General features: G+C 38.2%; 1 protein-coding gene across 5 annotated transcripts in view; it reads right to left on the bottom strand.

Moving 5' to 3' along the window:
• The window catches only part of REV3L (REV3 like, DNA directed polymerase zeta catalytic subunit), a 135,231-nt gene that overhangs the window by 58,900 nt on the left and 50,913 nt on the right, over window positions 1-25,418 (bottom strand). For all 5 annotated transcript variants that reach the window (XM_068409845.1, XM_068410022.1, XM_068410103.1 and 2 more), the window contains exons 3-11: window positions 21,350-21,424; window positions 19,729-19,889; window positions 15,507-15,603; window positions 5,461-5,555; window positions 4,803-4,907; window positions 3,757-3,841; window positions 3,523-3,671; window positions 3,100-3,228; window positions 261-498 (exon numbers count right to left, since the gene is read on the bottom strand). In XM_068409845.1, coding sequence (XP_068265946.1) covers window positions 261-498; window positions 3,100-3,228; window positions 3,523-3,671; window positions 3,757-3,841; window positions 4,803-4,907; window positions 5,461-5,555; window positions 15,507-15,603; window positions 19,729-19,889; window positions 21,350-21,424 — 1,134 coding nt within the window. The remainder of the gene's footprint in view (window positions 1-260; window positions 499-3,099; window positions 3,229-3,522; window positions 3,672-3,756; window positions 3,842-4,802; window positions 4,908-5,460; window positions 5,556-15,506; window positions 15,604-19,728; window positions 19,890-21,349; window positions 21,425-25,418) is intronic.

The raw sequence follows: 25,418 nt of genomic DNA, 5'->3' as shown, positions 1-25,418 counted from the left end.
TCAAATTTCCCTCAAACAGCAGACTAGAAGCTTAGGTCTAGCCAAACCTAAACATTTAATCTTTATTTCCATATAAGACTGACTCACAGCATCATCTGAACAACTGCATTCTATCCCAAGATCTGCATAGATTTTTCCAATGCTGCCAACAGAGACCTCTTTACAGCTCACTGGGCTCATAGCACACTTGAAGACAGGGTGAGAGGGAGGAAGGATCTGGTAAAAAAGAACACATTGAGAAAAGAAAATCACATATATACCTTCTTTTGGGCCCAGGCTCTTCAATGCTACTGTCCCACCTTTGGGACATCAACAAGCTAAGTTCCATTTCTTCTTTCTCACACTGTGGCTCATTTTCTTCATCATCACTGTTCTGAGAATTTCGACAGCTTCCACGAGAACGATGGTGAGAGAGTGTTTTGTGATGTCCCATCTGATATCCATCATTCTCCAATCCAGCCAACAGATCAATTATGGCCTCATCAGCACTACTGTCCACTGCAGAAAAAGCCCATACAAGTAGAATTCGTATTTTGTTCTACTTGTAAATGACTGGTTATAGTCTACCAGTAAAAAACAAAACCAACCAACCAAAACCAAAAAAACCCTCAAGATTTTGAAATCTAGTAGTTCATTACTGTCTAAAGCATGGCAGGCTACAGAAGCAAAGCTCTTCCCATATCTTATTTTTTCAAGTTTTATGATTTGTTATCTTTTCTAGCTCTTTATCTAGAATCTTGACAACCTTCTTTTTTTATTTCTGCCCTCCTCTTCTGATTGTAGTAGATTTAGTGTAAGCACACCTCTCTCCACCATCCCCCCCCCAGCCATTACCTCCTCAAGTTCAGTAAAACCTCACTCTCCTCTTCTATTTCAGCTCGAGTGCCAGCTTCTGAAGCATCACTGCCTTCTCTTGCTCTCACCATTTCAACAGCTGCATTAACTCTGTTGGACACTTCTCTCTGTATCACTGGGAAGAACTTCAATCACTGCATCTCATGAGAGGTGATGCTGATTTTGACCAACTAGTTCTTCTTACCTTCTGTCCTTTACTATAATGCTTAACTTCACATCCCTTTTCTTTTCACTATAACCTATTCTCTTGCTAGGTTCCTTTAAATACTGAAAGTTTACCTGATTTCACTCCTCCCTTAAATTTCATTTTTTATTTCCCTTTATTTGACTCAAGCTTACACTAACTCATGCACTTGCCTTCTCATTCTTTGATTTTATTTTTTAAACATCCTTCCAAGTCACAATTTTTTCTCACTCTCCTTTTGCTTACCTTTCATCTGACCTCATAACCAATTTATGATCTCCACTCTACCAGGCATCTTTGTTACTTTTCTCTCCTTCTCCTCTGGCTGAAGAACTACAATCTCTACTTTCCTTCCTCAGGAAATATCATATAATTTACAATCATCCTGAGAATCATATAAAATAGGTCTCAACATCGGTGAGGAAGGTATTTTCCGTATTTTACAAAGGCTTCACAAGAAACCATGCAACTGGTTAGAATGGAAACCATCCCCTTTGCCAGAGTTCTGAATTAACCCACTTTCAGTTGTACTTTCCGTTCTTGTCTCCTTTGCCCTTTGTGAGGTCCATCACTAAACTCCAACCTTTGCTTCCCATTAATATAAACCTTGTTGTGTACTTAGCAGCAGCAGCAGCAGCAGTAGTGCGCTTCACAGCCCCTGTGACACTATGACTCTACAAAAGCATAGTAAAGACTAGTCCATGCTATGAAAGAGCGTAAGAGACCCAAAGATGCAGCATGTTACTCATGGTGACACAGGACACCAGCATTGGTAGCCCCATGATAAGAAGAAGAAAAAGAAAAAGAAGGACAAAAAAAAGAAAGAAAGTCATAAAATCTCCATTTGATTCCCTAGCCACTGGAAAAAACAGACCCTTTCAACACTCCTATTTGGTTGAGCAATTCACATGCATAGTCATAAGACGTATCCTATATTTTAGCCACTTCTCATCCTCTCAGCACAACCTTCTCACTCAAAGAAAAAAGATAAATCAATGCTCATGTTTGCCAGCTCCCACATAACTTCTTTACTTACACTTCTCTCGATAAATCCACATCCTTGCCTAAAACACTTCCATAACCAAAATCTTGCCTACTTTCTGCAAAATAAAACAGCACTGAAAAACACTCTTAATTTTGCTCCATCTACTCCTCCTTTCTTTGCATGAAAAGATTGTTTATTGTATTACCCATAGACATATATTGTTGCCCATGCACATATTCACACCATGTATGTATCAAAAGCACTGGAGACTATGGGTTTTAGATATTTTTGTCCCCCTTCTAAACTTTCTAGTATTAACTTCAGTGCATATTAACATTATACCTTATATTTACTTAAGAATGTACATAGAGATAGTATGAACTATGTGCTTTTCATCTCCTCTAGGGTATTTCAACTATTTCTACCTGAAGTAGCTTTTCATACAAGTTCCTTTGTTGTGGTATTTTATTGTTGTTTCCCCCTCATCACATCCACATTTGTTTCCTGTCATGGTTTTTCTCCTCCTCTTTTACTTCTTGTTTCTTTGCCTTCAACCATTCTTTTGTATCCATAAATTTTGGGAAATGCTCTGCTGCAACTTGGCTCTCATTATCAGCCTACTATCACCCAGTATCTCCAGAGAGCTGAGCTTCTAAAGACAGCCCATGAGCATGTTCTCTACCATAACTGTAAGAAAGATGCAGTAACTGCAAGAATATCATGGACAGACAGTCAAAATCCTCTTTATTCTGATAGACCGAGTCCTATAACCCTAGGAGCATAAAAGCAATACCCATAGGAGACTGCACTGAGCTGATCTGGCAAGAGGACAGGCTTAGTGAACTAGTAAAGCACAGTAGCCTCTACAAATACACTATCCTGGTGACACTTTTAGAAAATATAAGGTGGTGGTTTTGGTGGTGGTGGTAGGGTGTGTGTTTGTGAAGTCTCAATCTGCTTGACAAACTCCCTGAGGTAAACTACTTTCTATCATGACTGGTAATGTAAGGGAACACAACAAAGACCATGGAACAATAAAATAGCCTGGGAGAAAAGACATTCCAGTCATACTCACTAAAAACTGTAGCCTGACTCAGTCTTTGAGACAAGGGCTGAAAGCTCTGACTATTCTCCACAATGTTTAAAATTGCTTCTTCATTAATAAGTGCTTCCTCTTCTTTATCAGTATGCATCCTATTGGATTCTTTAAAAGAAAAACAAAAAGCAAAAGTATAAAACTTCAGAGTCACAGGCATGAATACATTATGAAAGCAAGCCACTTTAAAATGGATTTTACTATTCAAGTATGTTTCCATTATTTGCTATGGCAATTTTAAAAAGGCTTACTCTGACAATGATGATAATAAAAGCAAAACTACTCTTCATTTTTTCATAACTGACAATCAGATCTTCCTTGGCTTACTTCTGCTAATAGTATAAACAGCCAAAGCATGACATAGATTTATGTCTAAACAATTATGCTATTAAAAATACTCACCTTTGTTCATCTTTTTATCTTTATGCACTTCTACCATATTAGCTGGCGTACACTGAAAGGCTTCACGAGAAAGTACCTCAGAATGTAGTGTTAGCTCAGCAGAGAACTCCTCTGATCCATTACTGTAGTCCACTGATCCTGACAACGTTCTAGTTAATTGAAAACCAATTTTTAAATGCATATTAAAGGTTTGCACAGAATACTGTACTTTATGGCAAATGGCTAAACACTTACACAGAGAAGTCATTTTGCTTGAGGATTTCTTTAAGTCTCTTCTGAAAAAAATTTTCACTCTCTGTTGCTGGCACAAATCCACGGTCTTTAAAATTTAAAAAATATTTGTTATTCAGTGTTACTTTGACCTCTCAACACACAGAGCAACTAAAATTACTAATTCTGTTAGGAAATGGCTCAAAGTTGAAGCATTCGCTAATTTTAAGTGCCAAAATTGAGGGTTGATTTTTCAAGTGTATTTAAATACTTTAAAATACTTCACATACTCCCATTGATCTCATTTGCAACTTTGAGCTTCAACAGCATTTACAAATCATGTTGCAATTACAACAAGGTGAGCATCCAGGAAAAGAACAATCAGTGAACAATTTTGAAAAGTCTGGTTTGTGCAGCCTGAATAACATTACACAGAAACACAGGAAAAAACCACAGTCAGAAAGCAGTCTGCCTTAGCCAGGAACCTGCCGCTTTCCTTCTTGCAATCCTCTGGCTTACTTGCCAAATATCATTCATATTTTAAAAGAAATGGCCTAGGTTCTACAGAGAATAGCTCTGTTCATGATGCAATTAATTTGCAGAACACGGTCTTCCCTTTGGAATGAATTTTACATAAAAATACAGGGATTTGTCCATCCTTTTAGAATTTTCATCTAACATCACCTCAGCTATAATTCCACAGAATTTCAAAGGAACTGCCCTTGTGCATAAGCTACCACAGAAAGCTTCAGGATAAGAGATTTAATTTTGCCAGTACTTAAACATTTAAAAGCTTTCCATCATAAAGCATCCAGTCTTAACTATCATTATCATTCATTCTGCCTAGAATGCTTTGCAGCTAGCTGAATCAAGGCGTTTTTAGGCAAGATTATGTATCTTGCTTTTAAAATTGGAATACACATACTGGGCATTCAGTAAGCTTAGAACTGAAAAAACAATACATCTAAAAAGCCCTAAAACTTGAAATACTGTTTTAAATTCTGCCTCCTGCTTGCTTCACATTCACAGTTTTTGATAAACAGCTGCACACTTTTTTTTTTTTCTTTTACCTTGTGACTCAGGTGGCTTAATCTGAGAAGATTCACATTTCTGTCTCCGTCGCTGCTTTTCATCTTCCCATATCGCTTGCAAACCAGGGTTCCTGCCAATCTGGGCTGAAATACGCAATAATACATGAAGGGAAGTCCGTAAATGCGATGAAAAGCATTCTTCCCTCCAAATTAGTTTTGGACACTTTTCTTCCAACTCTTTTGTCATTCTAACATGCTATTTTTTAATTGTAATTCTTGCCTTGCTCTAGGATTGAGTGTTACGTAAAAGTTAAGGTGTAACTTTATTTGTTTTCCAGATCTTTGGCTTTTGCTGGTCTTCTCACCAAGTATGCGTATGTATGTATAGATGTATGTACATACACATACGCATACTTGATGTTGACATTTCACTTACTTTCCTTACAGGTCTGTAACCTTCTGTTATGCATTAACAAAAATCTCTTTCTATTGCTCTGACAACAGGCTATTCTTACAACCTGTTTTCTTCCAGAGTTCATTCAATTTTTATTTTTTTGATAAACTTATAAATTTGTGTATCAACAATTCACTAGCACTGAAATCTGGATTGTAGCTTAACTAAGCTGAACCTCAAAAAAAGATGACAATATAGTTCCCGTCCTAAAACATTTTACATGGAAAGTTATTACCACTTCACCTTCAATATCCAGTTGATTTAAAATGTCAGCAGCTACTGCATCCACCTCCAATTCACAGGTACTTTGTGGCTCAACACCTTTCAACATTAAAGAGCTGCAACAACACAAATACTACAGGTTAATTTTATCAATATGTTGATTTTGAAACATGCATCATCACTGTTTTCTAACTGGACTAACATCTAAAATATTTCAGGGGGAATGGGGGTGAGCACCTGAATACAGAATTACCAGTTCTCATCCTCACCTGCAAGTCCTTAAATTAACAGTCATATCCAGATCTAATTAGATGAGAAATGTGTATCTTCAACTTAAAGGGATTAGCTTTTTCTTTTGCGGGGAGAAGAGAAAGAAGTGGTAAACAACTCCAAATACTACAGCAACTACAATAACGTTCTCCTCCTCAAATACAAGTTGAAATGTTCTATAGAACTCTCAGCCAATAGGACCATCCGCATTCTCATAATCTTGCGCCCAGAGAACACAGTGGCATGCATTTTTCTCTCTCATTCACAGTTCAGAGCAATGCAAAACATTTTAACATTTCCAGCTAAGGGAAGCGAAGCAAAAAATGTTTTATTTTTCTGATTTTTTAAATTTATTTTGGGGGCTTATGGGTAGCCTAGTGAATATAAACAGGGTATTAGCATCCCAAACACGAGCAGAACTAAGGATAACTGGCTTGGTAAAGACATAAAATACTGGAAAGATTCAAGCTCATTGTATAATGATCTGATCATCTTCCTGCTGTGCCTTTTCAGATCTGCTAAGGTCAGTGGCCTTCCACCTGTTGCTGTCAGTGAACTAATTTTAAGGAGTCCATGGAAGAAGCTAAGAAAGAGAAACCTTCTCCAAGGTTTATGTGGAAGTCTGTTTACCCTTTTCAAAATTTTTTAGGGAAACACAGAAAATCCCCTCAAAGCTCCCCATGGTTAAAATATGCTATTCTTCAGTTAAAATATGTTAATGTTTAGAACTCTTTGCCTAGGTTAACTTAACTGGTAACTGGTAACTGGTAACTGGTGACTTACAACATCTACTTGTATTTCTACATTCCCTGACATACACAGAGCCTCAAAAATCTCTGCATGGAATATAAGATACAATTCATTAATATTTTCAATGCTCTCTATAAGCTTTGAATAGAAGTCACTATAGTGCAAGGAGGTAGTAGATGATGTAACTAAAAGCTGGATATCCCCGACACCTTCTCTGAAAATTAAGTATTTAACGATCTAGAAATATTAATTCTGAAAAAAATGTCAAATCAACCTGCTTCGCTTATGTTGTAAGAGCAAAAATCTAATGACTTCTCAGAAAACATCACAGAACTCAACCAAAAAACTATCCCGAATTTCTAAAAGGCTTCAGGGCATCATATTTATTATCAAGAGAAAAGATAGCATGCCAAGAAAAAAAAAAAAACCCTGACTCCTTCATCACATTCTCAATCTGTAATATTCTAGAAGAGAAAAATATTTACTTCTAAATTCATTTTGCAGAGGTCTATGGTACAGACCATCAGCAAACTATACATTACATGAAGTTAGGACTAGTTCAGACATGTGCTCTTCCTTAAGAGGGCTATCCACGGGCAAAGGGTGTAGATTTGCTCAGTAGAGAGCTAGTTAAAACTGCCAAGACGCCTCCTGCAAAAAAGCTCTAAAATTCTTTTCCTGACTTTGAAGCAGCAGATGCCCAAGAGGTTCTTTAAATGCACTGCAGAAATTAAACTGGTTTGAACAACGTGAATCCAAACAGAAGGTAAAGGGCTGCTTTCATTGCAGCTTCAGTGGTCTACTGCTTTACCATCACACCAGAACTCCTGAGACACTCAGCCCATGCAAACAATCTATGCTGTAAGTGAATCAGAGAATCGTCTTGGTGGGAAAGGACAGTTAAGATCATCAAGTCCAACCATTAACCTAGCACTGCCAAGTCAACCACTAAACAATATCGCTAGGCACCACATCTACATGTCTTTTAAATACCTCCAGGGATGGTGACTCCACCACTTCCCTGGGCAGCCTGTTCCAGTGCTTGATAACGCTTTCTGTGAAGAAATTTTTCCCGATATCCAATCCAAACCTCCCCTGGCACAACTTGAGGCCATTTCCTCTTGTCTTATCACTTGTTACCTGAGAGAAGAGACTAGCACCTACCTCACTAAAACCTCCTTTCAGGTGCTTGTATACAGCGATAAGGTCTCCCGTCAGCCTCCTTTTCTCCAGGCTAAACAACCCCACTTCCCTCAACTGCTCCTCATAAGACTTGTACTCCAGACCCTTCACCAGCTCCGTTGCCCTCCTCTGGACTCTTTCCAGCACCTCAATGTCTTTGTTGTAGTGAGGGGCCCAAAACTGAACACAGTATTCAAGGTGCGGCCTCACCAGTGCCGAGTACAGGGGGATGATCACTTCCCTAGTCCTGCTGGCCACACTTTCTGAAGCACAGAACAAAGGAGTGCAACAAAAATGGGTGCAACCTTTCTCCCATCTCACTTGCTCCTGGCCCTCAGCTTTCCTTGCTTCCCCCAAAAGAATAAACCTTTCTTCCACAAACTGAGGTCCTACTGCCCAAAGGGCAAAGGCTGAGATATTATCTCCAAAAGAAGAAAGGCAGGAGGGGGACACAAAACAGAACAAATTAAGAGGACTACTTATCTGAAGGGATAACACAATGTGACCTTTTATTGACTGCCGTCCAGTTCTGTCAGTAAATGGAGATCTAATATTTCTGAAGTATATCCATGTTCCATATGACTTAGTTTAAAATACCAAACCCATTCATTTGTGATTACAAAAGCAAGAATTATTTATTAAGTCCAGAATAGATTATGTACTTCATAAAGATTAAGAAAGGCACTGGAAAACAAATACTTTGCTTTGTAGAACTGTTAGGTGACAGTATCATGCACAGAGAAAACCAAAATTGTTAGGCTGTAACTACTTTATTATGTCTGTATCTATTTGTCCACCCATGAAGAAATAATGTCAGTCAACTGGAATACCAACTGCATTTTGCATAATGCAGAAATAGCTTCCTGCATTGTTAGAGATAACACTTGAGAGCTTACAAGGAAATCAGAAAATTATTTTTAACCATAAAAGAGTGAAGTTCTGAAAAAGCCCAGCTTTTTTATTTTAAATCTCCAGTGGTGATAAAAAACCCTAGTAAACTTACAGCTTGTTAGCTTAACTGTGTAGGCAAAGAACTGGATAAGACAGAAATACAGTATTAGAAACGTAAGTAGAAATTAAACCAGTCCTAGAATATCTATTTATTGGCACTTATAAGGGAAAAGATAGAGAGGACTAAAAGGAGATCTTGTTATTTGGTCATTGGCTCTTTCTATATATCACAGTAATACAAAGTTCAATTTGTATTAGTAGTTCAATTGCTCAGCTGATGCTTAACTCGACTTCTGGGGTAAGAAAGAAATATTCCCCAATGTAAGGCTGACAGGGTTCACTGTGATAACCTCAACCTCTCTACAGCAGACTCAGCTTTCAAGAATCATCTTTGCTCTCCTCCTGTATCACATTAGAATAGTGGAACTTTTACTGGAAAGTAAAATACTGTGTTATACATAATATGAAACTGAGAAACAAACCAGAAGTCTCAGCAATTGGTTGTTTAATGGAGTGAGGGATAAGAAAAAAGGAATAAGCATCCTGAAAGTCAATTTTAGAAATTGCCTGAAACTTAGCATTTTGAAAGCATATAGTTTAAAAGCAGAGAAAACAAAGTTTCCAGAATAATTTATTGGCAGCCATACTTTAAAATTTGTGATGTCATACTTTGTGGCTGCATTAATACAGTAAATGTATTTTTCACTCTGTATGTAAATGTATGTTTCACTCTGTTACAGCAAAAGAAGGCAGAGCAGGATATTTCTTTATTCTAAACATCCAAAAGTAGTCTGGCAGAAGTTGTGAAGCACTTATCACGTAGAATTCATTAACAACTGTAAGATGCTATGCATTAATAAATGATTATTAGTACCTCCAAGTCAGCAGTACTGTTTCAGAGTTTTTGTGAGAATTAAGAGAGCAGATCATAAAACTCCTAAGCCAAAGCAGCTCAGGCTTTTAGCAGAAGTAGACTACCCATGCCCTAATGAACACTTTAAGGACAATCAATTGCCATCACTCCCCTCCCTTCCCAGTCACGCCATCAGCTGAGAGACAAGTCCATAATATCATCAAAATGCATACTTTTCACGTCGCACACTTTGGATGCTCATATTCATCAAAGCATTCAACCAGAGCCTGCCTGCACGGCAGGCGAGAGGAACTGCAGGCAAGCTGAAACTTGCATTTTGATCACATAATAAGAAAGAACTGCAAGATTACTGGGAAACAAGAATGAGGAAGGAGGCCACAAAAATTCTGTCTGCTCCCTTCATGAAATCAAAGCGCTTCCGGGAACAAGTGAAAAGGGACCACAATACACAACGGTCATTGGTATCAGAAGAGTTTCTGGTTTTAATACTTTCCTTTCCTAAATGACACATGTAAATGACCAGAAATCTGGTCAAGATCTGTCTTTGACTTGTTTGGTAGATACAACAGCAAAGCTCTGAGAGACAGAGAAAGAAAGAAAGAAAGAAAGAAAATTCTTTAAAGGTTTAAGACAAAATACATTTTCAGTGTTAGCGACCTATATCTGAAGAGTTTGCTTGATGACTAAAACCATTAACTGAAACATTTGTCTTTCCTCTGATGAAAAGACAGTTTTCTATTGTTTTTCCTTTAACTAGTTAGGACATTTTGTCAAAAAAACATGTCTTAGTTTTCCACATCCCCATCAAGTGTGTGGCTGGTGATTTGTCTTGAGAACTGATCAGTATCACTGACAGAATTGGTCAAGAGCTTTCCAAATAATCAGATTTCTTATTTATTTAGAGATTCTAATATGGATTTATCCTATAAAAATAACACTAAATTCAACATCGCTGAATTCAAAACAAACCGGTAGTTGTCACTCTAACTTAAGTCTTTTTCCATAATAATATTAATTTGAAGCACGTTCTTTGTCTGCAACTGACCAAGATTCAAATGATTTGGGTGATTAGAAGCAGAAAAGCTCATTTTGCCCAAGCTCTAAATCAAACAGCTATAAGGACTCTTTCTGTGAAAAACTACAGTATTCCAATTAACATGGCATATTATTCAAATTAAAAACATTGAGCTAACAAGAGACCTTTTTTGAAATAAACTTAGGATTTATGATCATAATTCTCATTAATGTTTTCAGGATTAAGGCAGTGCTGCTAGTCAAAACTGCACACAGCAAAGACTGATGTGCAGACTAATAAAGACAACTGACACGTACAGTAAGATTTTAATAAGACTTGAAAAATCTCTTCTCAATACAACCAGGTCATTAACTTGGCATCTAACATCCTTGTCAAGGTGAGTCGCTAGCCACTTGCACTAACAGAAGTCAGGGCAGTAGCCCTTATTTTTAAAGAAAGTAGAAGTTTGTTGGCACTATCCACTGGCAGAATACTACTAATAATACTAATTCTACTACTACTACTACTACTACTGATGATGACGATGTAGGATGAAACCTGTGCTCAAAGAAAGGTTTGCTTCCTCGGATGCTGAGGGGATGAATTAAAGCAACAATGGATACACAATTTTAAAAGTGTCCACTACATACAGTTGGCTAGATCAAAGCCCTCAAAAACCTTGAATAATAGACATCAAGGTCAGTATCTTAATTCATCAACATTAATGACAGCCTAGGGAAACAAGTTCTGTGATGATCACATCTCAGGTACTTATAATGTTAAACTGAGGAAAGTAGATCAAAAATTAACTCCACAGAGAACCTGAAAGGTATCACTCAACCACACTGATAAGGACTCTAAACATTGACATAATAATTTTCCATATTCTGTTCGTGGAAGAAAAAGTGTCTTTGTTTGCAGGATGTTCCAGTGACTTGAATAATGCATGCATTTTATTAAGAATCAAATGGCTAAATAAAAACACATACATCCTGACAACTGAGAAAAGCAATTATGACAGCCACAAATCTAGTAGAAATCTTTAACATTACATAACTGCTAGACTGTGCAATAGTGTTATTTGTCAGATCTCTCCATTTGCAGTTGAATGCTAGTTTAGATGGAAATCTAGGATTTAAAAAATAAATTGTTTCTCAAAAGCATTCTACCAATCATTCTGCTTTTAACACATCATGTCCAAGTGGTAGACTTGACCGGCAGATTACTCCAAGCCTGATGTTTACCAGAAAGTTTTCTCACTGGAACTCAAGGAAGTGTTTCATCATTTATTATCAGCTACCTGAGGGATAACAGAAATGTGTCTCATGCGAAGAACTCCTCTTGTCAAAACTGTGCGATTGCACTGCCAGGCCCAGATGACTACTGCCTATTTTAAGGTGGGCTTTGTAGGTTCCAGTCTGATAATGCCGGCAAGTATCGTACCTAAAAGCCTTACAGCATCAGGGATTCTGGGGCACTAGTGGCTTTGGACATTTGTCTACTTCATAACAGAATCACTCTAGAATTAGATTAAAAGAAACTGTCCCTGGCTTAATACAGTATGCTAATTATAGCAGCAAGCTAGTAATTCAGAGATTTGCCAGGAGCAAGAGAGGACATGGCTGGGTTAAATACTGTTCTGAAGAAGTGGCAGAGCAGCAAGGTGCTATCTAGTACTGAAGAGTGAGTTCAGTCACCAAGAAACTGTGGCATAGTTATCAAACGTTTTTTTTTGAAATAAGGAACCACCACTGGCATTTAGCCATGCAAAAAAGCTGCTAATGTTACATACATAACTTCTGAACAGTATTTTGCATACTACCTACCAGGCATCCAGCATCAGATTTCAATCACTTGATATACTGTACTCCAAAGTCAAGAAATGCCAAATCACTGGCACTGCCTGGTTAAACCAGAGAACTTGTCAACTGCCACTTGCAGCAAGGACTTGGCAGATACACACCGGACTACCTCTACAATTTATTCTCAATGTACACAAGACCAAGGATAATGAGTCTAAACAGACATCCCAATCACTAAGAATACAAAGCAACCCTGGAATTTTGCGGTCTCAAACAACATTTGACTGTCATTTTCCCCTTTTGCTTTTTCTTGAAAGAACAACTAAGAACTTAAGTGTACAGGCAAAAGGTAGGGAAAGATTTATGAGATCTTCATATCTGATATAAAGAACAAGCAAAACCTTAGAAGTTCACTACTGACACATAGGAGAAATTCCAAATGCTGCTGGAAATAGCAGTCATATGGTGAAATAGAGCAAGTAAAAATTTTTTGCTGAACAATTTACAAAACAGTTAAACATCTCAACTGAACTCAAGAAGATTGGATAAAGTGAGGAGACTGTGCTGGTATTGCACACGAAACTAGAAATCAATATAGCTGTTGATATAGCTATACACAGAAACCAAATGTTTGGAATACAGAATACACTTTGTTAAGGAAAGACAGAAATAAAGGAAGAAGGGCAGTTTTACAGATATCAAGTAATGCTGTAGACCACAAGTATAAAAACAGTATGGAAAAAATCTGAGTCACAATCATTTTAGGGACCAGTTACAAGGGTTTCCTTGGATAGATATCCCATATACTGTCTGGGTCAGATTCACCCTCAGCAAGGCTGATCATGACAATTATGGGTCCATTAAACCAACCCAGATGCCAACTTTCAGAATTTTGAAGGAAATGAAGTAGGAAGGTAATCTGAAAGTAGGAGAAACTGCATTATGGGTTTGATTACAAGAACACTCATTTAAGTTGATGCCTCCCATAAATAATCCAGGAGAAATGATAACAGGCAATTCATTTTGTGTAGATACTGAACAGAGTAAAATCAGAAATGGAAGAGTTTAGGTTTGTTACTTCGCAGTGGCACACACATCCTACAGCATGTGGAAGACAGCCATGTTAGAACACCTTTAATAAAATAATTCATTTTCTAGACAAACGAACGTTTGACACAGAATCAAATGGGAAACAATTTCAGTTGGAGGAGATGTAAATTAGTTCCTAAATTATTAAAGCATTTTAAGAGCTGGCTAAAGGTAACATTCCTATTGGTTATATAAAAAAAAGACTGAGGGTTGATACAAAATTTGTAGAACTGAATATAGACCAGTTTCTGGGACTGAGTTTACTTCGCATCTCCTTAATATTGTTGGCAGGAAATGCAGGAGTGTACTAACGAAATGTGCTGATAAGGCAAGCTGATAGACACATTGGATACATAATCAGACCATAGTACCATAAAATGACAGCAGGATAACTTAGAAGTAGAATAATAGAAACAGGATGAAATTTAAAAATGGGATGCAAGACCCTCTATGAACTTATAAGAGATTCCAAATGGAAGATTATCACTTGGAAAAAAAGGAAGAGGAGAAACATCTTGTATTAAAAAATCCTAAAACATTTATGAGCCAAAGTGACATGGTAAATGAGACTGTAAAGTGTATCAGGGAGAGAACTACCATTATCATTGTGTATGGTGCTAGAGAGAATTTGTTTGGTATACTATGTAGTATTCAGGCTTTACATTCAAGAAATTCCTACTGGCAAAAGTACAGAGAATGAATGCTAGGAAAATGGACAGGCTTGGTATTTGCCCCATTACTGCTAACATCCCACTGCTGGAACATGTTTGAGAGACAGAGAAGGACTGACACAAGCGAGGTGTTGCAGCCCTTGCTGTATACACAAAAGCGTGGAAGGAAGAGGAAAGAAGGCTTGTGGATACAGCCATGGGGATGAGTGCTTGCTGAGAAGACACCCTTGGCTCCTGCCATGCTGGGCTCATCCCTCTCTGCGTTTGACAGTCAGGAAGTGCTACTTTGCTTTCTTTTTATCTGCCTTCCCCAGATTTGTGTAATGTAACATCAGATAATCCTGGTCTAATTTATGATCCAGCTCCCTAAAGATTAAGTAACTTGCCTTACATAACCTAGCCAAATAAAGGTTGAAATGGACTATGAATGAAGTACGCAGCCAAAAAGGAGAAGTAGCAGCCCAAGAACAACTGGAGATTAATTGAATACAAGTAAAACCACAAGATAACCATCAGACGAATGTTGTTTCAAAATCTCCTTAAAGTAGGAGTAGTAGAATCAGAAAAACAGAGGCTGTGTTGCACAAGCACAAATTTTTGCACATGAGAAAAATCTGAAGTATGGTTTAAGGCACTTACTTTCTACTGGGGACGTGAATGCTCCCAGTATATAACGCTAGCAAGCAGCATGGCATATTGAGCATGATAAGCTATTCAGAGAGGAGTGACAGGAACTACTCAAAGATTGAGAAAACTACTAGATGACAGAGTACTCATAGGACCTGTCAAACATTAGAAAGTAGCTTAAAGACTGAACTTACTATGGGTAAACTATACAAATCGAGGTAGCACCAGATACTGTCTGTTTCCGTCCCCTCCCCAGCGCCAAAAACCCCAACACCTCACATATATTCCTTTTCTTATAGAAGTAAAGCTATTACAAATTACAAGCTGTGGACTAGGAAACGTCTAGAAAAAAGGAAGAGCATGGGAGACAGACATGAAAATTCTAAGCTGAGATTCATATGTAGCCGCCATTTGAAATGGACAAATTGGAATACTCTGACAGCACGCTATTCATGTTAGTTAACGGTGATTACAAGAACAGAATCTGTGAACTGATGTGTAAGTATTCTCTGCAACTATTAAACTTGCTTAGCTTTTCATCAGAAGTCATTAGCTAGAAACATATCTTCCAAAAACCAGAAAGTTGAATTTGCCACATAAATTCCTAGTGTTAGCTTCCAGATAGATTTTTACAACCATATATCAGAAAGCGTCAGATAACCAAAACTATAAAAAGAAACTAAATAACTATCATTTGTGTCACATTAGCACTTTTTATTTTTGAACATATAAAACATATAAGGGTCCTTTAAATGAGTGACTGGAACCCTTTAGTATACACAAGCTGATGTATATAAGAAAATACAGCATACATAAAAAAAATTTGGCATGCTGACCTTGGTATTTCATCTTCTTCCCATTCAATGAAAGACGCGTTGTTTGAAATTTCTGGCAAATGAATTCTATGACATTTACTTACACCTGATGTACCACCTAGAAAGAAAAATAGCATAAGAAATGAATTCATTTATGCAGCAATATTTTTTACACATATAATTGCATTTATTATTTAACACTACCAGTCAAAATGCTCCTAAAGAACAAATAGCACTGCATATCATCTTCAAAAAGTAACTACGCTATCATTTAAATGATTTAACTTTCTAACATGTAGATACATATAAAAAGAAAAATAAAACACACTGACATTATTAGAATTACATTTGCCGTGTTCTAGTCATATCTTAACTTAAATTCAATCTTCTCCTATTTGCGTGAGTTTCAAAGTAAATCATGCAGAGTCTGATGTAAACTTCAGAATTCCCAAGCATCTGGGTCCTCAGGTCAGAACCCAATGACAATTAGAAGGCAAAGAAAACACTAAATTCTGCTTCATACTTTTCCTCTTTCTGATCTGTGAGCTGAAAGAGAACACGCAATATATGCCAGATGCAGTGTCAGCAGCAGTAAGTGGAAACCTGCAATGAAGGCAGACGTTGTCTGACCTACAAATAAAGAAAACACTGTGTAAGTTTGCTCGGAGGTCTCCGTGTAAGGAATTGTGCTCCAAAGTCATGCTGGAGAAGTCCCCTCTGAAGATTTACTGCCTCCCTTGTGGTGTCCTCCCGAACCTTCACTCTTGAGCGGAAGGAAAGACAATTTACACAGGATGTGGCAAAAGAAAGAAAAAAAACCCAGGAATGGAGTTACTGGGAGGCAGAAGGGGAGAAGACCTTGAAAATTTCTCAGTCTCCCACTTCTATGTGAAAGACCAGCTTGAACCTTGAATTTTCTCAGCTATGTTGGTATCACACACTAGGAGGTTTTTTTGTATTAAATTTACCTTTCAACAATAGCAAACACTTTTACATTTGTTAAAGATACTCTAACTGAAAAATTCAATTGTCAGAGGCCTTCAATAAAGAAATATTTATTAGAACATGTATTTTTATTCTATAATTTTAAAGCAAATTTCATAACAGAGTCTTGCCAATGTGAATTCCACTACTTGGAATAGCACAGATAGGGATATCTCAGGTAGCAAAAAGCCCTGAATAACACAAGTTACGACAGAAGCAACTGGAAAACACCATGCCAAAAGTGCCTTAGAAGCTACAAATAGAAGCAACCGAAATCTATCAGGCTTAATTAAATATGTTCCAGACCAATCCTACTGCACCCAGACTAGTTCCTGCAAACCCTGCCCCTACATCAGACTCCTAAGTGCACTGACATGGCACACAGAATCTAAAATCACACAGGAAATATGGCACTCAAGTGTGTTGAAAAGACATGCTTGTGTTTACGCAGGAGCTAGCTCAAATTCTGCCACATCTGCACTAAGATGGTCTATGCACCGTGATGCCTAAGCATGTGATTCCAGAAAGACAACCCAAAATATCTGATCCTGTTTGCACACACCCAGCTCAAACCTAGCATAGCTTAGTGTCTGTGCTGTTCAAAAGTGACGACTTGCCCCTGGGCAGAACTGGTCCAGGAAGAAACACAGCCATGTTTTTACTGTATGGCATATCAGCTAATTCTCGTATTAAAATGCAATCTGACTACTCATGGAAACATCTTGTTATTTTTCATCTGCAACTTGATTACTCTGAGTAGATGAAATGGGACTGAATAGCTGTGTATTTTAAGGGAAAATACATCACAGCGGCTATGCAAGATTATAGGCCAGCTGGTAAAATATATACTATTATTTTTAAAAATCATATGCATTTCAAATACCACATCAGAGCAGTTTCAGTGCATTACCCCCTTTTTTATTCCCTATGAACCCTACTTTCAAATACTTCTAAAAATCAAGGCTCAAATTCCTGTATCAGTTTGTTTCTTCAGTAAAGTTACTCAGAGCAACAGAAGTTTAAGGACACTTCAATATGCCCCTTTTCTTGACATGAAGATCTTTAAAGACAATAGCAGTGACACATCAAGGTCTTTCAGAGTCACATTACAGAAGATTCAACTACTGAAAATAAAAGTTTTGTAATAGTTTTAGTGGCGTGTGGTGCACGAATGAATTTGCAGCCTTCTTCCTCACTATCCATAAAGAGAAGAACTTGGAAAAAAGAACCCCTGCATCTTCTGGACACAAGCTGATGAAAGCAGAGTATTCCTGCTACTACAAATTTGCCTGCTGACCTCTCTCAGCCTTCAAAACAGTCTACTTATCTCAATGAGAAAAACACCACTGGGAACAGGCTCCTGAGGCTGTTTACTTACATTTAGGAACAGATCTATTATTGAATTTTCTATTCCTTGCCAGACCAATTTTTATATCATCATCTGCAAGGGAAGAAAAGTAAGTGTTTGCGGCACATCTTTCGGCTTTTACTGCCATCTAAGAAACAATGTTCAGCTTGGCCAGCATGGCACAAACCACTAAAATGAATGCATAACCCCAAGACACAGAACTGTGGAACAGGCAGGTAAGCATGTCAGTCATAAGCAGAGGCTGCGCCTTCTACACCACCCCAACAGCATGAGCTTAGAAAGGATGTCGCTTCTCAGGGCTGCTGTGCAAGGACTGGCCTCTTGACAGCATTGCCTCTATAAGGTTGTACCAGGGACAAACCATTTGTTGCTCAGCTGCTGTGCTAATAGTAGATAGCGATCCTGTACCTGGGGACTGCAACAGACTGAGGCAGGCTACTTATACATGTGTGACATGGAGCCACTCAAAACGGTATGAATCTTGCTAGGAGCGCTGCTGCCACTATCTGATCAAGCCAGAACAAGGTAGTCTGCCATCTTCTTGCTTTTATCCTATTGGATTCTCCCCTACCAGAATAGTTAAAGTCCAGTGGTCTCAGCCCACGTTCCTCTTTCACCCTGTTCTTCCCGTTTAAGACCTAGGTCCCTTCATCCTTAAATAAATGATGTAGAAGAACATAAACAGCTTATGTCTTTCATCTATCATCTGAAAGAGGGAGGGAAAAGAGCTATGGAAAAAAGATGGGCACAACTACTCAACACAATCACATTGCATGTCTCCAGAAGGCCGCTTTGGACGTTTGGAAGACTAAAGGTACCTGACTATACTTCCTCAGGACTGAAGATCCTGAAGATGCTCTGTCTGTAGCTGTGCTTTTGTCTTCCTACAGTTTTGACACCAGCAAAAAGTGTGGCCTATTGTTGAGTATGAAAAGAGTATTTTTCTTCAGATGAGAATCAGTTATGAAACCCCACGCACTAATCTATTGCTGTCTGAATATATATGCATAAAAATAATAAGAAAAAATTAAAGTCAGCATGATTCTTACTTGCTGTTTTTTACAGAAAGATACTTTACCATTCTTTTCAAGTCTTGCTTTAGCTGTAGGAACAATTATGATTTAAGTAAACAATACTTATTTTTCTAAATGTTAAGTACCAAAGACACTATGGTTTTCCTGCTATTATCTCCCCTATATACTGAAGCATTTAGATAATATTATCAATGTTCTTGCCAAACTTCATTTCTATAAAAGCGTGTATGTTCAAAATGCCAAATAACTTTTTTAAATGAAAATTTAAAATACCTCCTTTGCTCAGACATGTATATTTCAAATTTCACTCTAGAGCAAATGGCCTTAGTACAAACACAAGCGTTTCAATTAAAAATATTATCTGTCAGCAGAGCATAACGATTAGCCATAATTTTGTAAAGACACTACAGCAGCAAAAAAATGAATTATAATTGATATAGGGATCAAAAACAAACATAAGAAAATTAAAGCAACAGTATTAGCATGCTATCCTTCACGTAAATTCTTCAACTAAATACCAACTATTTTTAATCTTCTATCTTGAAAACAGGTGTGATCATCTTGTGAAAATAGTCACAGCTGCACTGCTGACAGAACATGTTTCTTGACATATAGCATATCATTTCAGGAAGCAGACTCTTCCTCAATCCCAATACACAGGCACAAAAAGGAAAAATTACAGAAAGCTACACACGGACTTTGTTTTAACACAGAAAGCAAACTATAGGGAAGCAACACATGATACCTATTCAGTCACAAACTGCAGCAAAAGTCTGACAGCTAGTGATGTTTTGTTCAAAATTGTAGTTTTTAACCTTCAAAACAATTACCAGGTCTTAAGAAATAAACACCTTACTTTTTCTCCTTGCCTTTCTGAATTTGACAGCAGCCAGGTTTATTAAATTCATTCCATATAAGTTGTAGTCTATAAAGAGCTGAAGGAGGTAGGGAATATGGGCTTCATGAGGCTGGTAAGATTTGTTCATTATGGCTCCACCTTGCAGAAGCTCACATACTCTAGAATTAAAGACAATTAGGACATAAACCAAAAATTATTGCAGTACAACAATATTGATATTTGATGTTATCAAAATATAAAATACAAATAAAATTTTGCCTTAGTTTTATTTTTCACTTAAAAAATTGTTTTCACTATAACAGACCCACAAAAATGATCTCTCCTAATAATGATTCAATATTTGGGTGTTAATTACAAAGGAGCTGTGAATTCTCCCGTTTAAAAAAAAACTCTGAAAAAACATCATACCATGTACTATTCCTGCAACTGATGCAAAGCCACTATAGTCCGTGGAAATCTTTCTACAGAATACTGTGGCATCTGTATGCCTACACACCAGTAGTAACTTTGAAAGCCTCTCTAGTTCTTCTTGACATATATATGAAGATGTTCTGCATGGTTTTAAAGTTACATACTGTATACACAGAAGTATTTTTAACAACTTCCTACAAGCATGACAAATATGCTCTCTTAAACACCTACACATTAAAAAAAAAAAACCTGCAGGTATTTGGATAATTATAAAGCGGTGCAATAAATTTATCTCAAAGTAACAGGATGTATCTATAAATAAAAGAAAAGCACTAAGCATTTCTAAATGCAACAGATTGGGTTCAAAAAATAAAGTTTTATATAGAAAAATTAAAAGAATAATTTAAGTCAAGTGTCAGTCCTTATTTGGATAGGAGTAATTGAAACATGAGAAGCTCCGAAGTTTGAAACAACTGTCATGTCATACATGCATATAGATTACATTAAGACAGAAATTTGACAACATGCAATATTTTACTAGCCTGGAACAAAACCCAGACAATCCCATATTATGATCACATATTGGATCTTTGAAAAAAAAAAACCAAACCAGTTATGACAGGTAATACTACATACTCAAGGGATTTCAGTTTATGCTTGAGAAATAATTCCTCCTTATTTATTCCTGAATTTACTACAACTACTGTGACAGTAAAATTGAGATCAACTGTGCTTTCATTTAACAGAATATTACTCTATTGAGAAACAGAGAAACTGTCTAGTAACAAAAACTATCCAGTTTTCCAAGTATATTTTAATTGTAACAATGGTTGCTGGAATTTAAAAACTAAAACTACCAAAATCCACTTCATAATATATGAAAGTGTACTACATTGTTCTCCTGTCTTCCTTATGAGTTACAGGAAAAGTAACCTGATGCAAATTTGTTCAAGTGTTCAAGAACTACAGTTAATACAAAACAACTAAAGGCAAGTATATTTTGGTTTTGCTTTCCTAACATGCTACTGCTTTAAAATGATTACTGGTGTGCTTACAATTAACAATTTTCTTATGTGTGTTGAAAAATTTGGACAATATTTTTGTTGCTTTTATTTTGTTAAGATGTAGGTGAGTCTTGCTTCAAAATGGACTTTTTAATACAACATATAAGGAAATAAGCCAGAACTTTGTATCACCACATCCTTACCTTTTTACCATTGCAGGATTGTAAAGATAAATCTTCATAAACTGTCTCTCCTTTTCATGGAAACCATAAAAAGGCCTGGAGAGGAAGAAGTAAAAGCAAGAAGCTAGCCAGTTATGCTGTGGCATTTATTCAACCACTTTTTTACTACAGAGAGTATTAAAATCGAGGGAAAAAAATTAGAAGATAAACTGTATATCCAGGAGAATGAAAATTCCCATGTCAGGCCAAAGCAGAGCACTACATTACTACATAAAATGTTAAAGATAAAAAGAACAGGCCCTATGCCTATTTAGTCAAAGTATCTAAAAAAAAAAAAACAAAAAACCAACAAACTAGAAGGCACTTCAGGCTGAACATTGTTTCTCACTTTCACAGAATCACAGAATCAACCAGATTGGAAGAGACCTCTGGGATCATCGAGTCCAACCATTGCCCTGACACCACCATGTCAACTAGACCATGGCACTGAGTGCCATGTCCAGTCTTTTCTTAAACACATCCAGAGATGGTGACTCCACCACCTCCCTGGGCAGCCCGTTCCAATGTCTAATGACCCTTTCTGAGAAGAAATGCTTCCTAATGTCCAACCTGAACCTCCCCTGGCGAAGCTTGAGGCTGTGTCCCCTTGTCCTGTCGCTAGCTGCCTGGGAGAAGAAGCCGACTCCCACTTCACTACAACCTCCCTTCAGGTAGTTGTAGACTGCAATAAGGTCACCTCGGAGCCTCCTCTTCTCCAGGCTAAACAACCCCAGCTCCCTCAGCCGTTCCTCGTAGGTCAGACCCTTCACCAGCTTGGTCGCCCTCCTCTGGACTCGCTCCAACACCTCAACATCTTTCTTGAAGGGCGGGGCCCAGAAGTGGACACAGTATTCAAGGTGCGGCCTCACCAGTGCCGAGTACAGAGGGACAATCACTTCCGTAGACCGGCTGGCTACACTATTCCTAATAGAGGCCAGGATGCCATTGGCCTTCTTGGCCACCTGGGCACACTGCTGGCTCATGTTTAGCCGGCTGTCGATCAGCACCCCCAGGTCTCTTTCTGCCGGGCCGCTTTCTAACCACTCTTCCCCCAGCCTGTAGAGCTGCATGGGGTTGTTGTGGTCAAAGTGTAAGACCTGGCACTTGTTCTTGTTGAACCTCATGCCGTTGGTCTTGGCCCATCTATCTAACCTGTCCAAATCCCTCTGTAGGGCCTTCCTACCCTCCAGCAGATCGACACTCCCACCCAGCTTGGTGTCATCTGCAAATTTACTGAGGGTGCACTCAATCCCTACGTCTAGATCATCTATAAAGATATTGAACAGCACCGGCCCCAGAACTGAGCCTTGGGGAACACCGCTAGTGACCGGCCGCCAGTTGGACTTTGCCCCATTCACCACCACTCTCTGGGCTCAGCCATCCACCCAGTTTTTAACACATCGAAGAGTCCACTCAACCAAGCCCCGGGCAGCCAGTTTGTCTAGGAGGATGCTGTGGGAGACAGTGTCGGATGCCTTACTGAAGTCTAGATAGACTACATCCACAGCCCTGCCCTCATCTACTAAGCGGGTCACTTGGTCATAGAAGGAGACCAGGTTGGTCAAGCAGGACCTGCCTTTCATGAATCCATGTTGGCTGGCGCCGATGCCCCGATTGTCCTGCATGTGCCGTGTAATGGCACTCAGGATGATCTGTTCCATCACCTTGCCTGGCACCGAGGTCAGGCTGACAGGCCTACAGTTCCCTGGATCATCCTTCCAGCCCTTCTTGTAGATGAGTGTTACATTTGCTAATTTCCAGTCAGCTGGAACTTCTCCAGTTAACCAGGACTTTCCCCACATGTAAACACATTGATAGCACACCATCATAATAGTACTTTTAATAAATTTATTAGTGCTGGACTGCTTCAAAAACAGCATTCAGCCTTTCTGATAAATGCTGTTACAAAGTCCTTAAGGACATCAATCCTGCAGATCAGGTGTAAATGAGTAAATACTGGCCATGTAATATAAATAACTGAACAATGAGAACAGCTTAAAAGAGTGAATAGCTGCCCCTTTTCAGTGGTTACTAATCACCTTGTGCATTAAAGGAGACATGAATCCTGAAGAAAATAAGATTTGAGAATGCAATTAAAGAATACATAGCATAATTAGTATGTCAAGACTAAACTGAGGCTGAATAAGCAGCATTAATTCTGGTATTACTTGACTGAATTACTGACTTTTCAACATCTAGAATTCTGGTCTAATCTAACATGCTTGTAAAACAGCATGTTAAGGAAACAGGCCATAATTCAACACTTTGGGTAAAGGCAAGAAGTCTACAGTTTGCAGTAATCTCAACCAAAGTCAAAGAGAAATTCAGGAAAGCACACATTTAAATGTTACCTCTACAAAATAAAATAAAATCTCTTTATCAAAAATATTATAAAAAATGCAACTGGGATGCTTACCTGCTAAGTCTAAAAAATCAAGTTCAGTAGTAAGAGGGATTTCAGTCCTAAATTAAATGCAAACTCAGCAGAACTGCACAACCACAGCATTAATACTGCTGTCCTTAATATGGTTAAATATGCACAGATTTAATATCTCCAAAAGCTATACTGAACTGTTTAAAAAAATGTTTATGATGTTAAAACTGAGCTAAGTTGGAACAACAAACTTAAAGTTGTTAAGCTGCAAAGGACGAGATCAGATCTTGTATAATCAATCAATCTCTTTCTTATATAGTATAAACCTAACGACACGTTATATACATTGGGTTATAATGACTCAATGTGCTGTAGGCATGTAAATTAAAAGCTACTTTAAAAAAAAAGTCAGCATTTGCATGGCAAGTGATTGACACTCACATTGACACGGCAGCAGGGAAAGCAACACTTCCAAGGTTATGCTATGAACTTTTAACTTCACAACGCACAAGGACAGGATATTTAACTTCTTTTTATTCCTGGACTTTCACTATGTTTGGAAGTTAACGCAACAAAAATCTTGTGTTAAACCTATAAAGGTTTAGCAAACACCTTTATTACACAACAATTTTCCTGCTAATGCAGAAGAGAAGGAATAAGATAATATTCAAGATCTAACGAAAAATACAGGTTTCTCACCACGGAGACACTATAATATCTATGAGTAGAATCTGACTCAGGTCAGAACAGAAGAAAACAAACAGATTTGTGTGACTACATAAGCATGTCTATCTACCCAGGTAAAGATGAAGGTGTATTACAATTTCTGTTATGTGCTTCCTATTAGCTTCTTACGCAAGCAAACAAAACACATGAAACTCTTTCCTATGCTTCTTTGAGGTTATGAGCATCTGACTTTCAAGTAATGACTGTTTTGAAGCTCTAGGGCAAGAGAGGTGAAAAAGAGGCAGGTTCTCCTCATCTCTGTCTGTTGTTTTCTCCCTGATTCAAAGTAAGATTGTCATCAGCAGTTTACTCTGCCCCACTTTCACTGTTGAGATGAACAGCTATACTGCAATTTACATACTTCTCACAAGAAGAAGAAGGAGAAATGTGGTGGCTTAGCTTCCTTGTTACTCCAAAAACACATCAGAAAGGAGAGGTGGTGGAGTTGCTCTTTATGTGAGTGAGCAGCTAGAATGTATTGAGTTCTGTCCAGAGGCAGATCAGGAGCGAGTTGAGAGTTTGTGGGTGCGAATTAAGGGGCAGGCTGGCAGGGGTGATACTGTTGTGGGTGTCTATTACAGGCCACCGGATCAGGATGAGGAGGGTGATGAGGCCTTCTACAGGCAGCTGAGAGCAGTCTCGCAATTACAGGGTCTGGTTGTCGTGGGGGATTTCAACTACCCTGATATTTGCTGGGAGGCCTACTCAGCCAGCCATCCTCAGTCCAGGAGGTTCCTCCAGTGCATTGATGATAACTTTCTGATGCAAATGGTGGATGAGCCAACCAGGAGAGGAGCGCTGCTGGATCTGATCCTCACTAACAAGGAGGGTCTGGTTGAAGAGGTGAAGGTTGAGGGCAGCCTTGGTTGTAGCGACCATGAGATGGTAGAGTTCAGGATCTCATGTGGCAGGAACAGAATAGCTAGCAGAATCACAACCCTGAACTTCAGG

Source organism: Nyctibius grandis, chromosome 1, assembly GCF_013368605.1.
Source record: "Nyctibius grandis isolate bNycGra1 chromosome 1, bNycGra1.pri, whole genome shotgun sequence".
Classification (NCBI taxonomy): Eukaryota; Metazoa; Chordata; class Aves; order Nyctibiiformes; family Nyctibiidae; genus Nyctibius; species Nyctibius grandis.
This window is presented reverse-complemented; position numbering and strand designations above follow the sequence as displayed.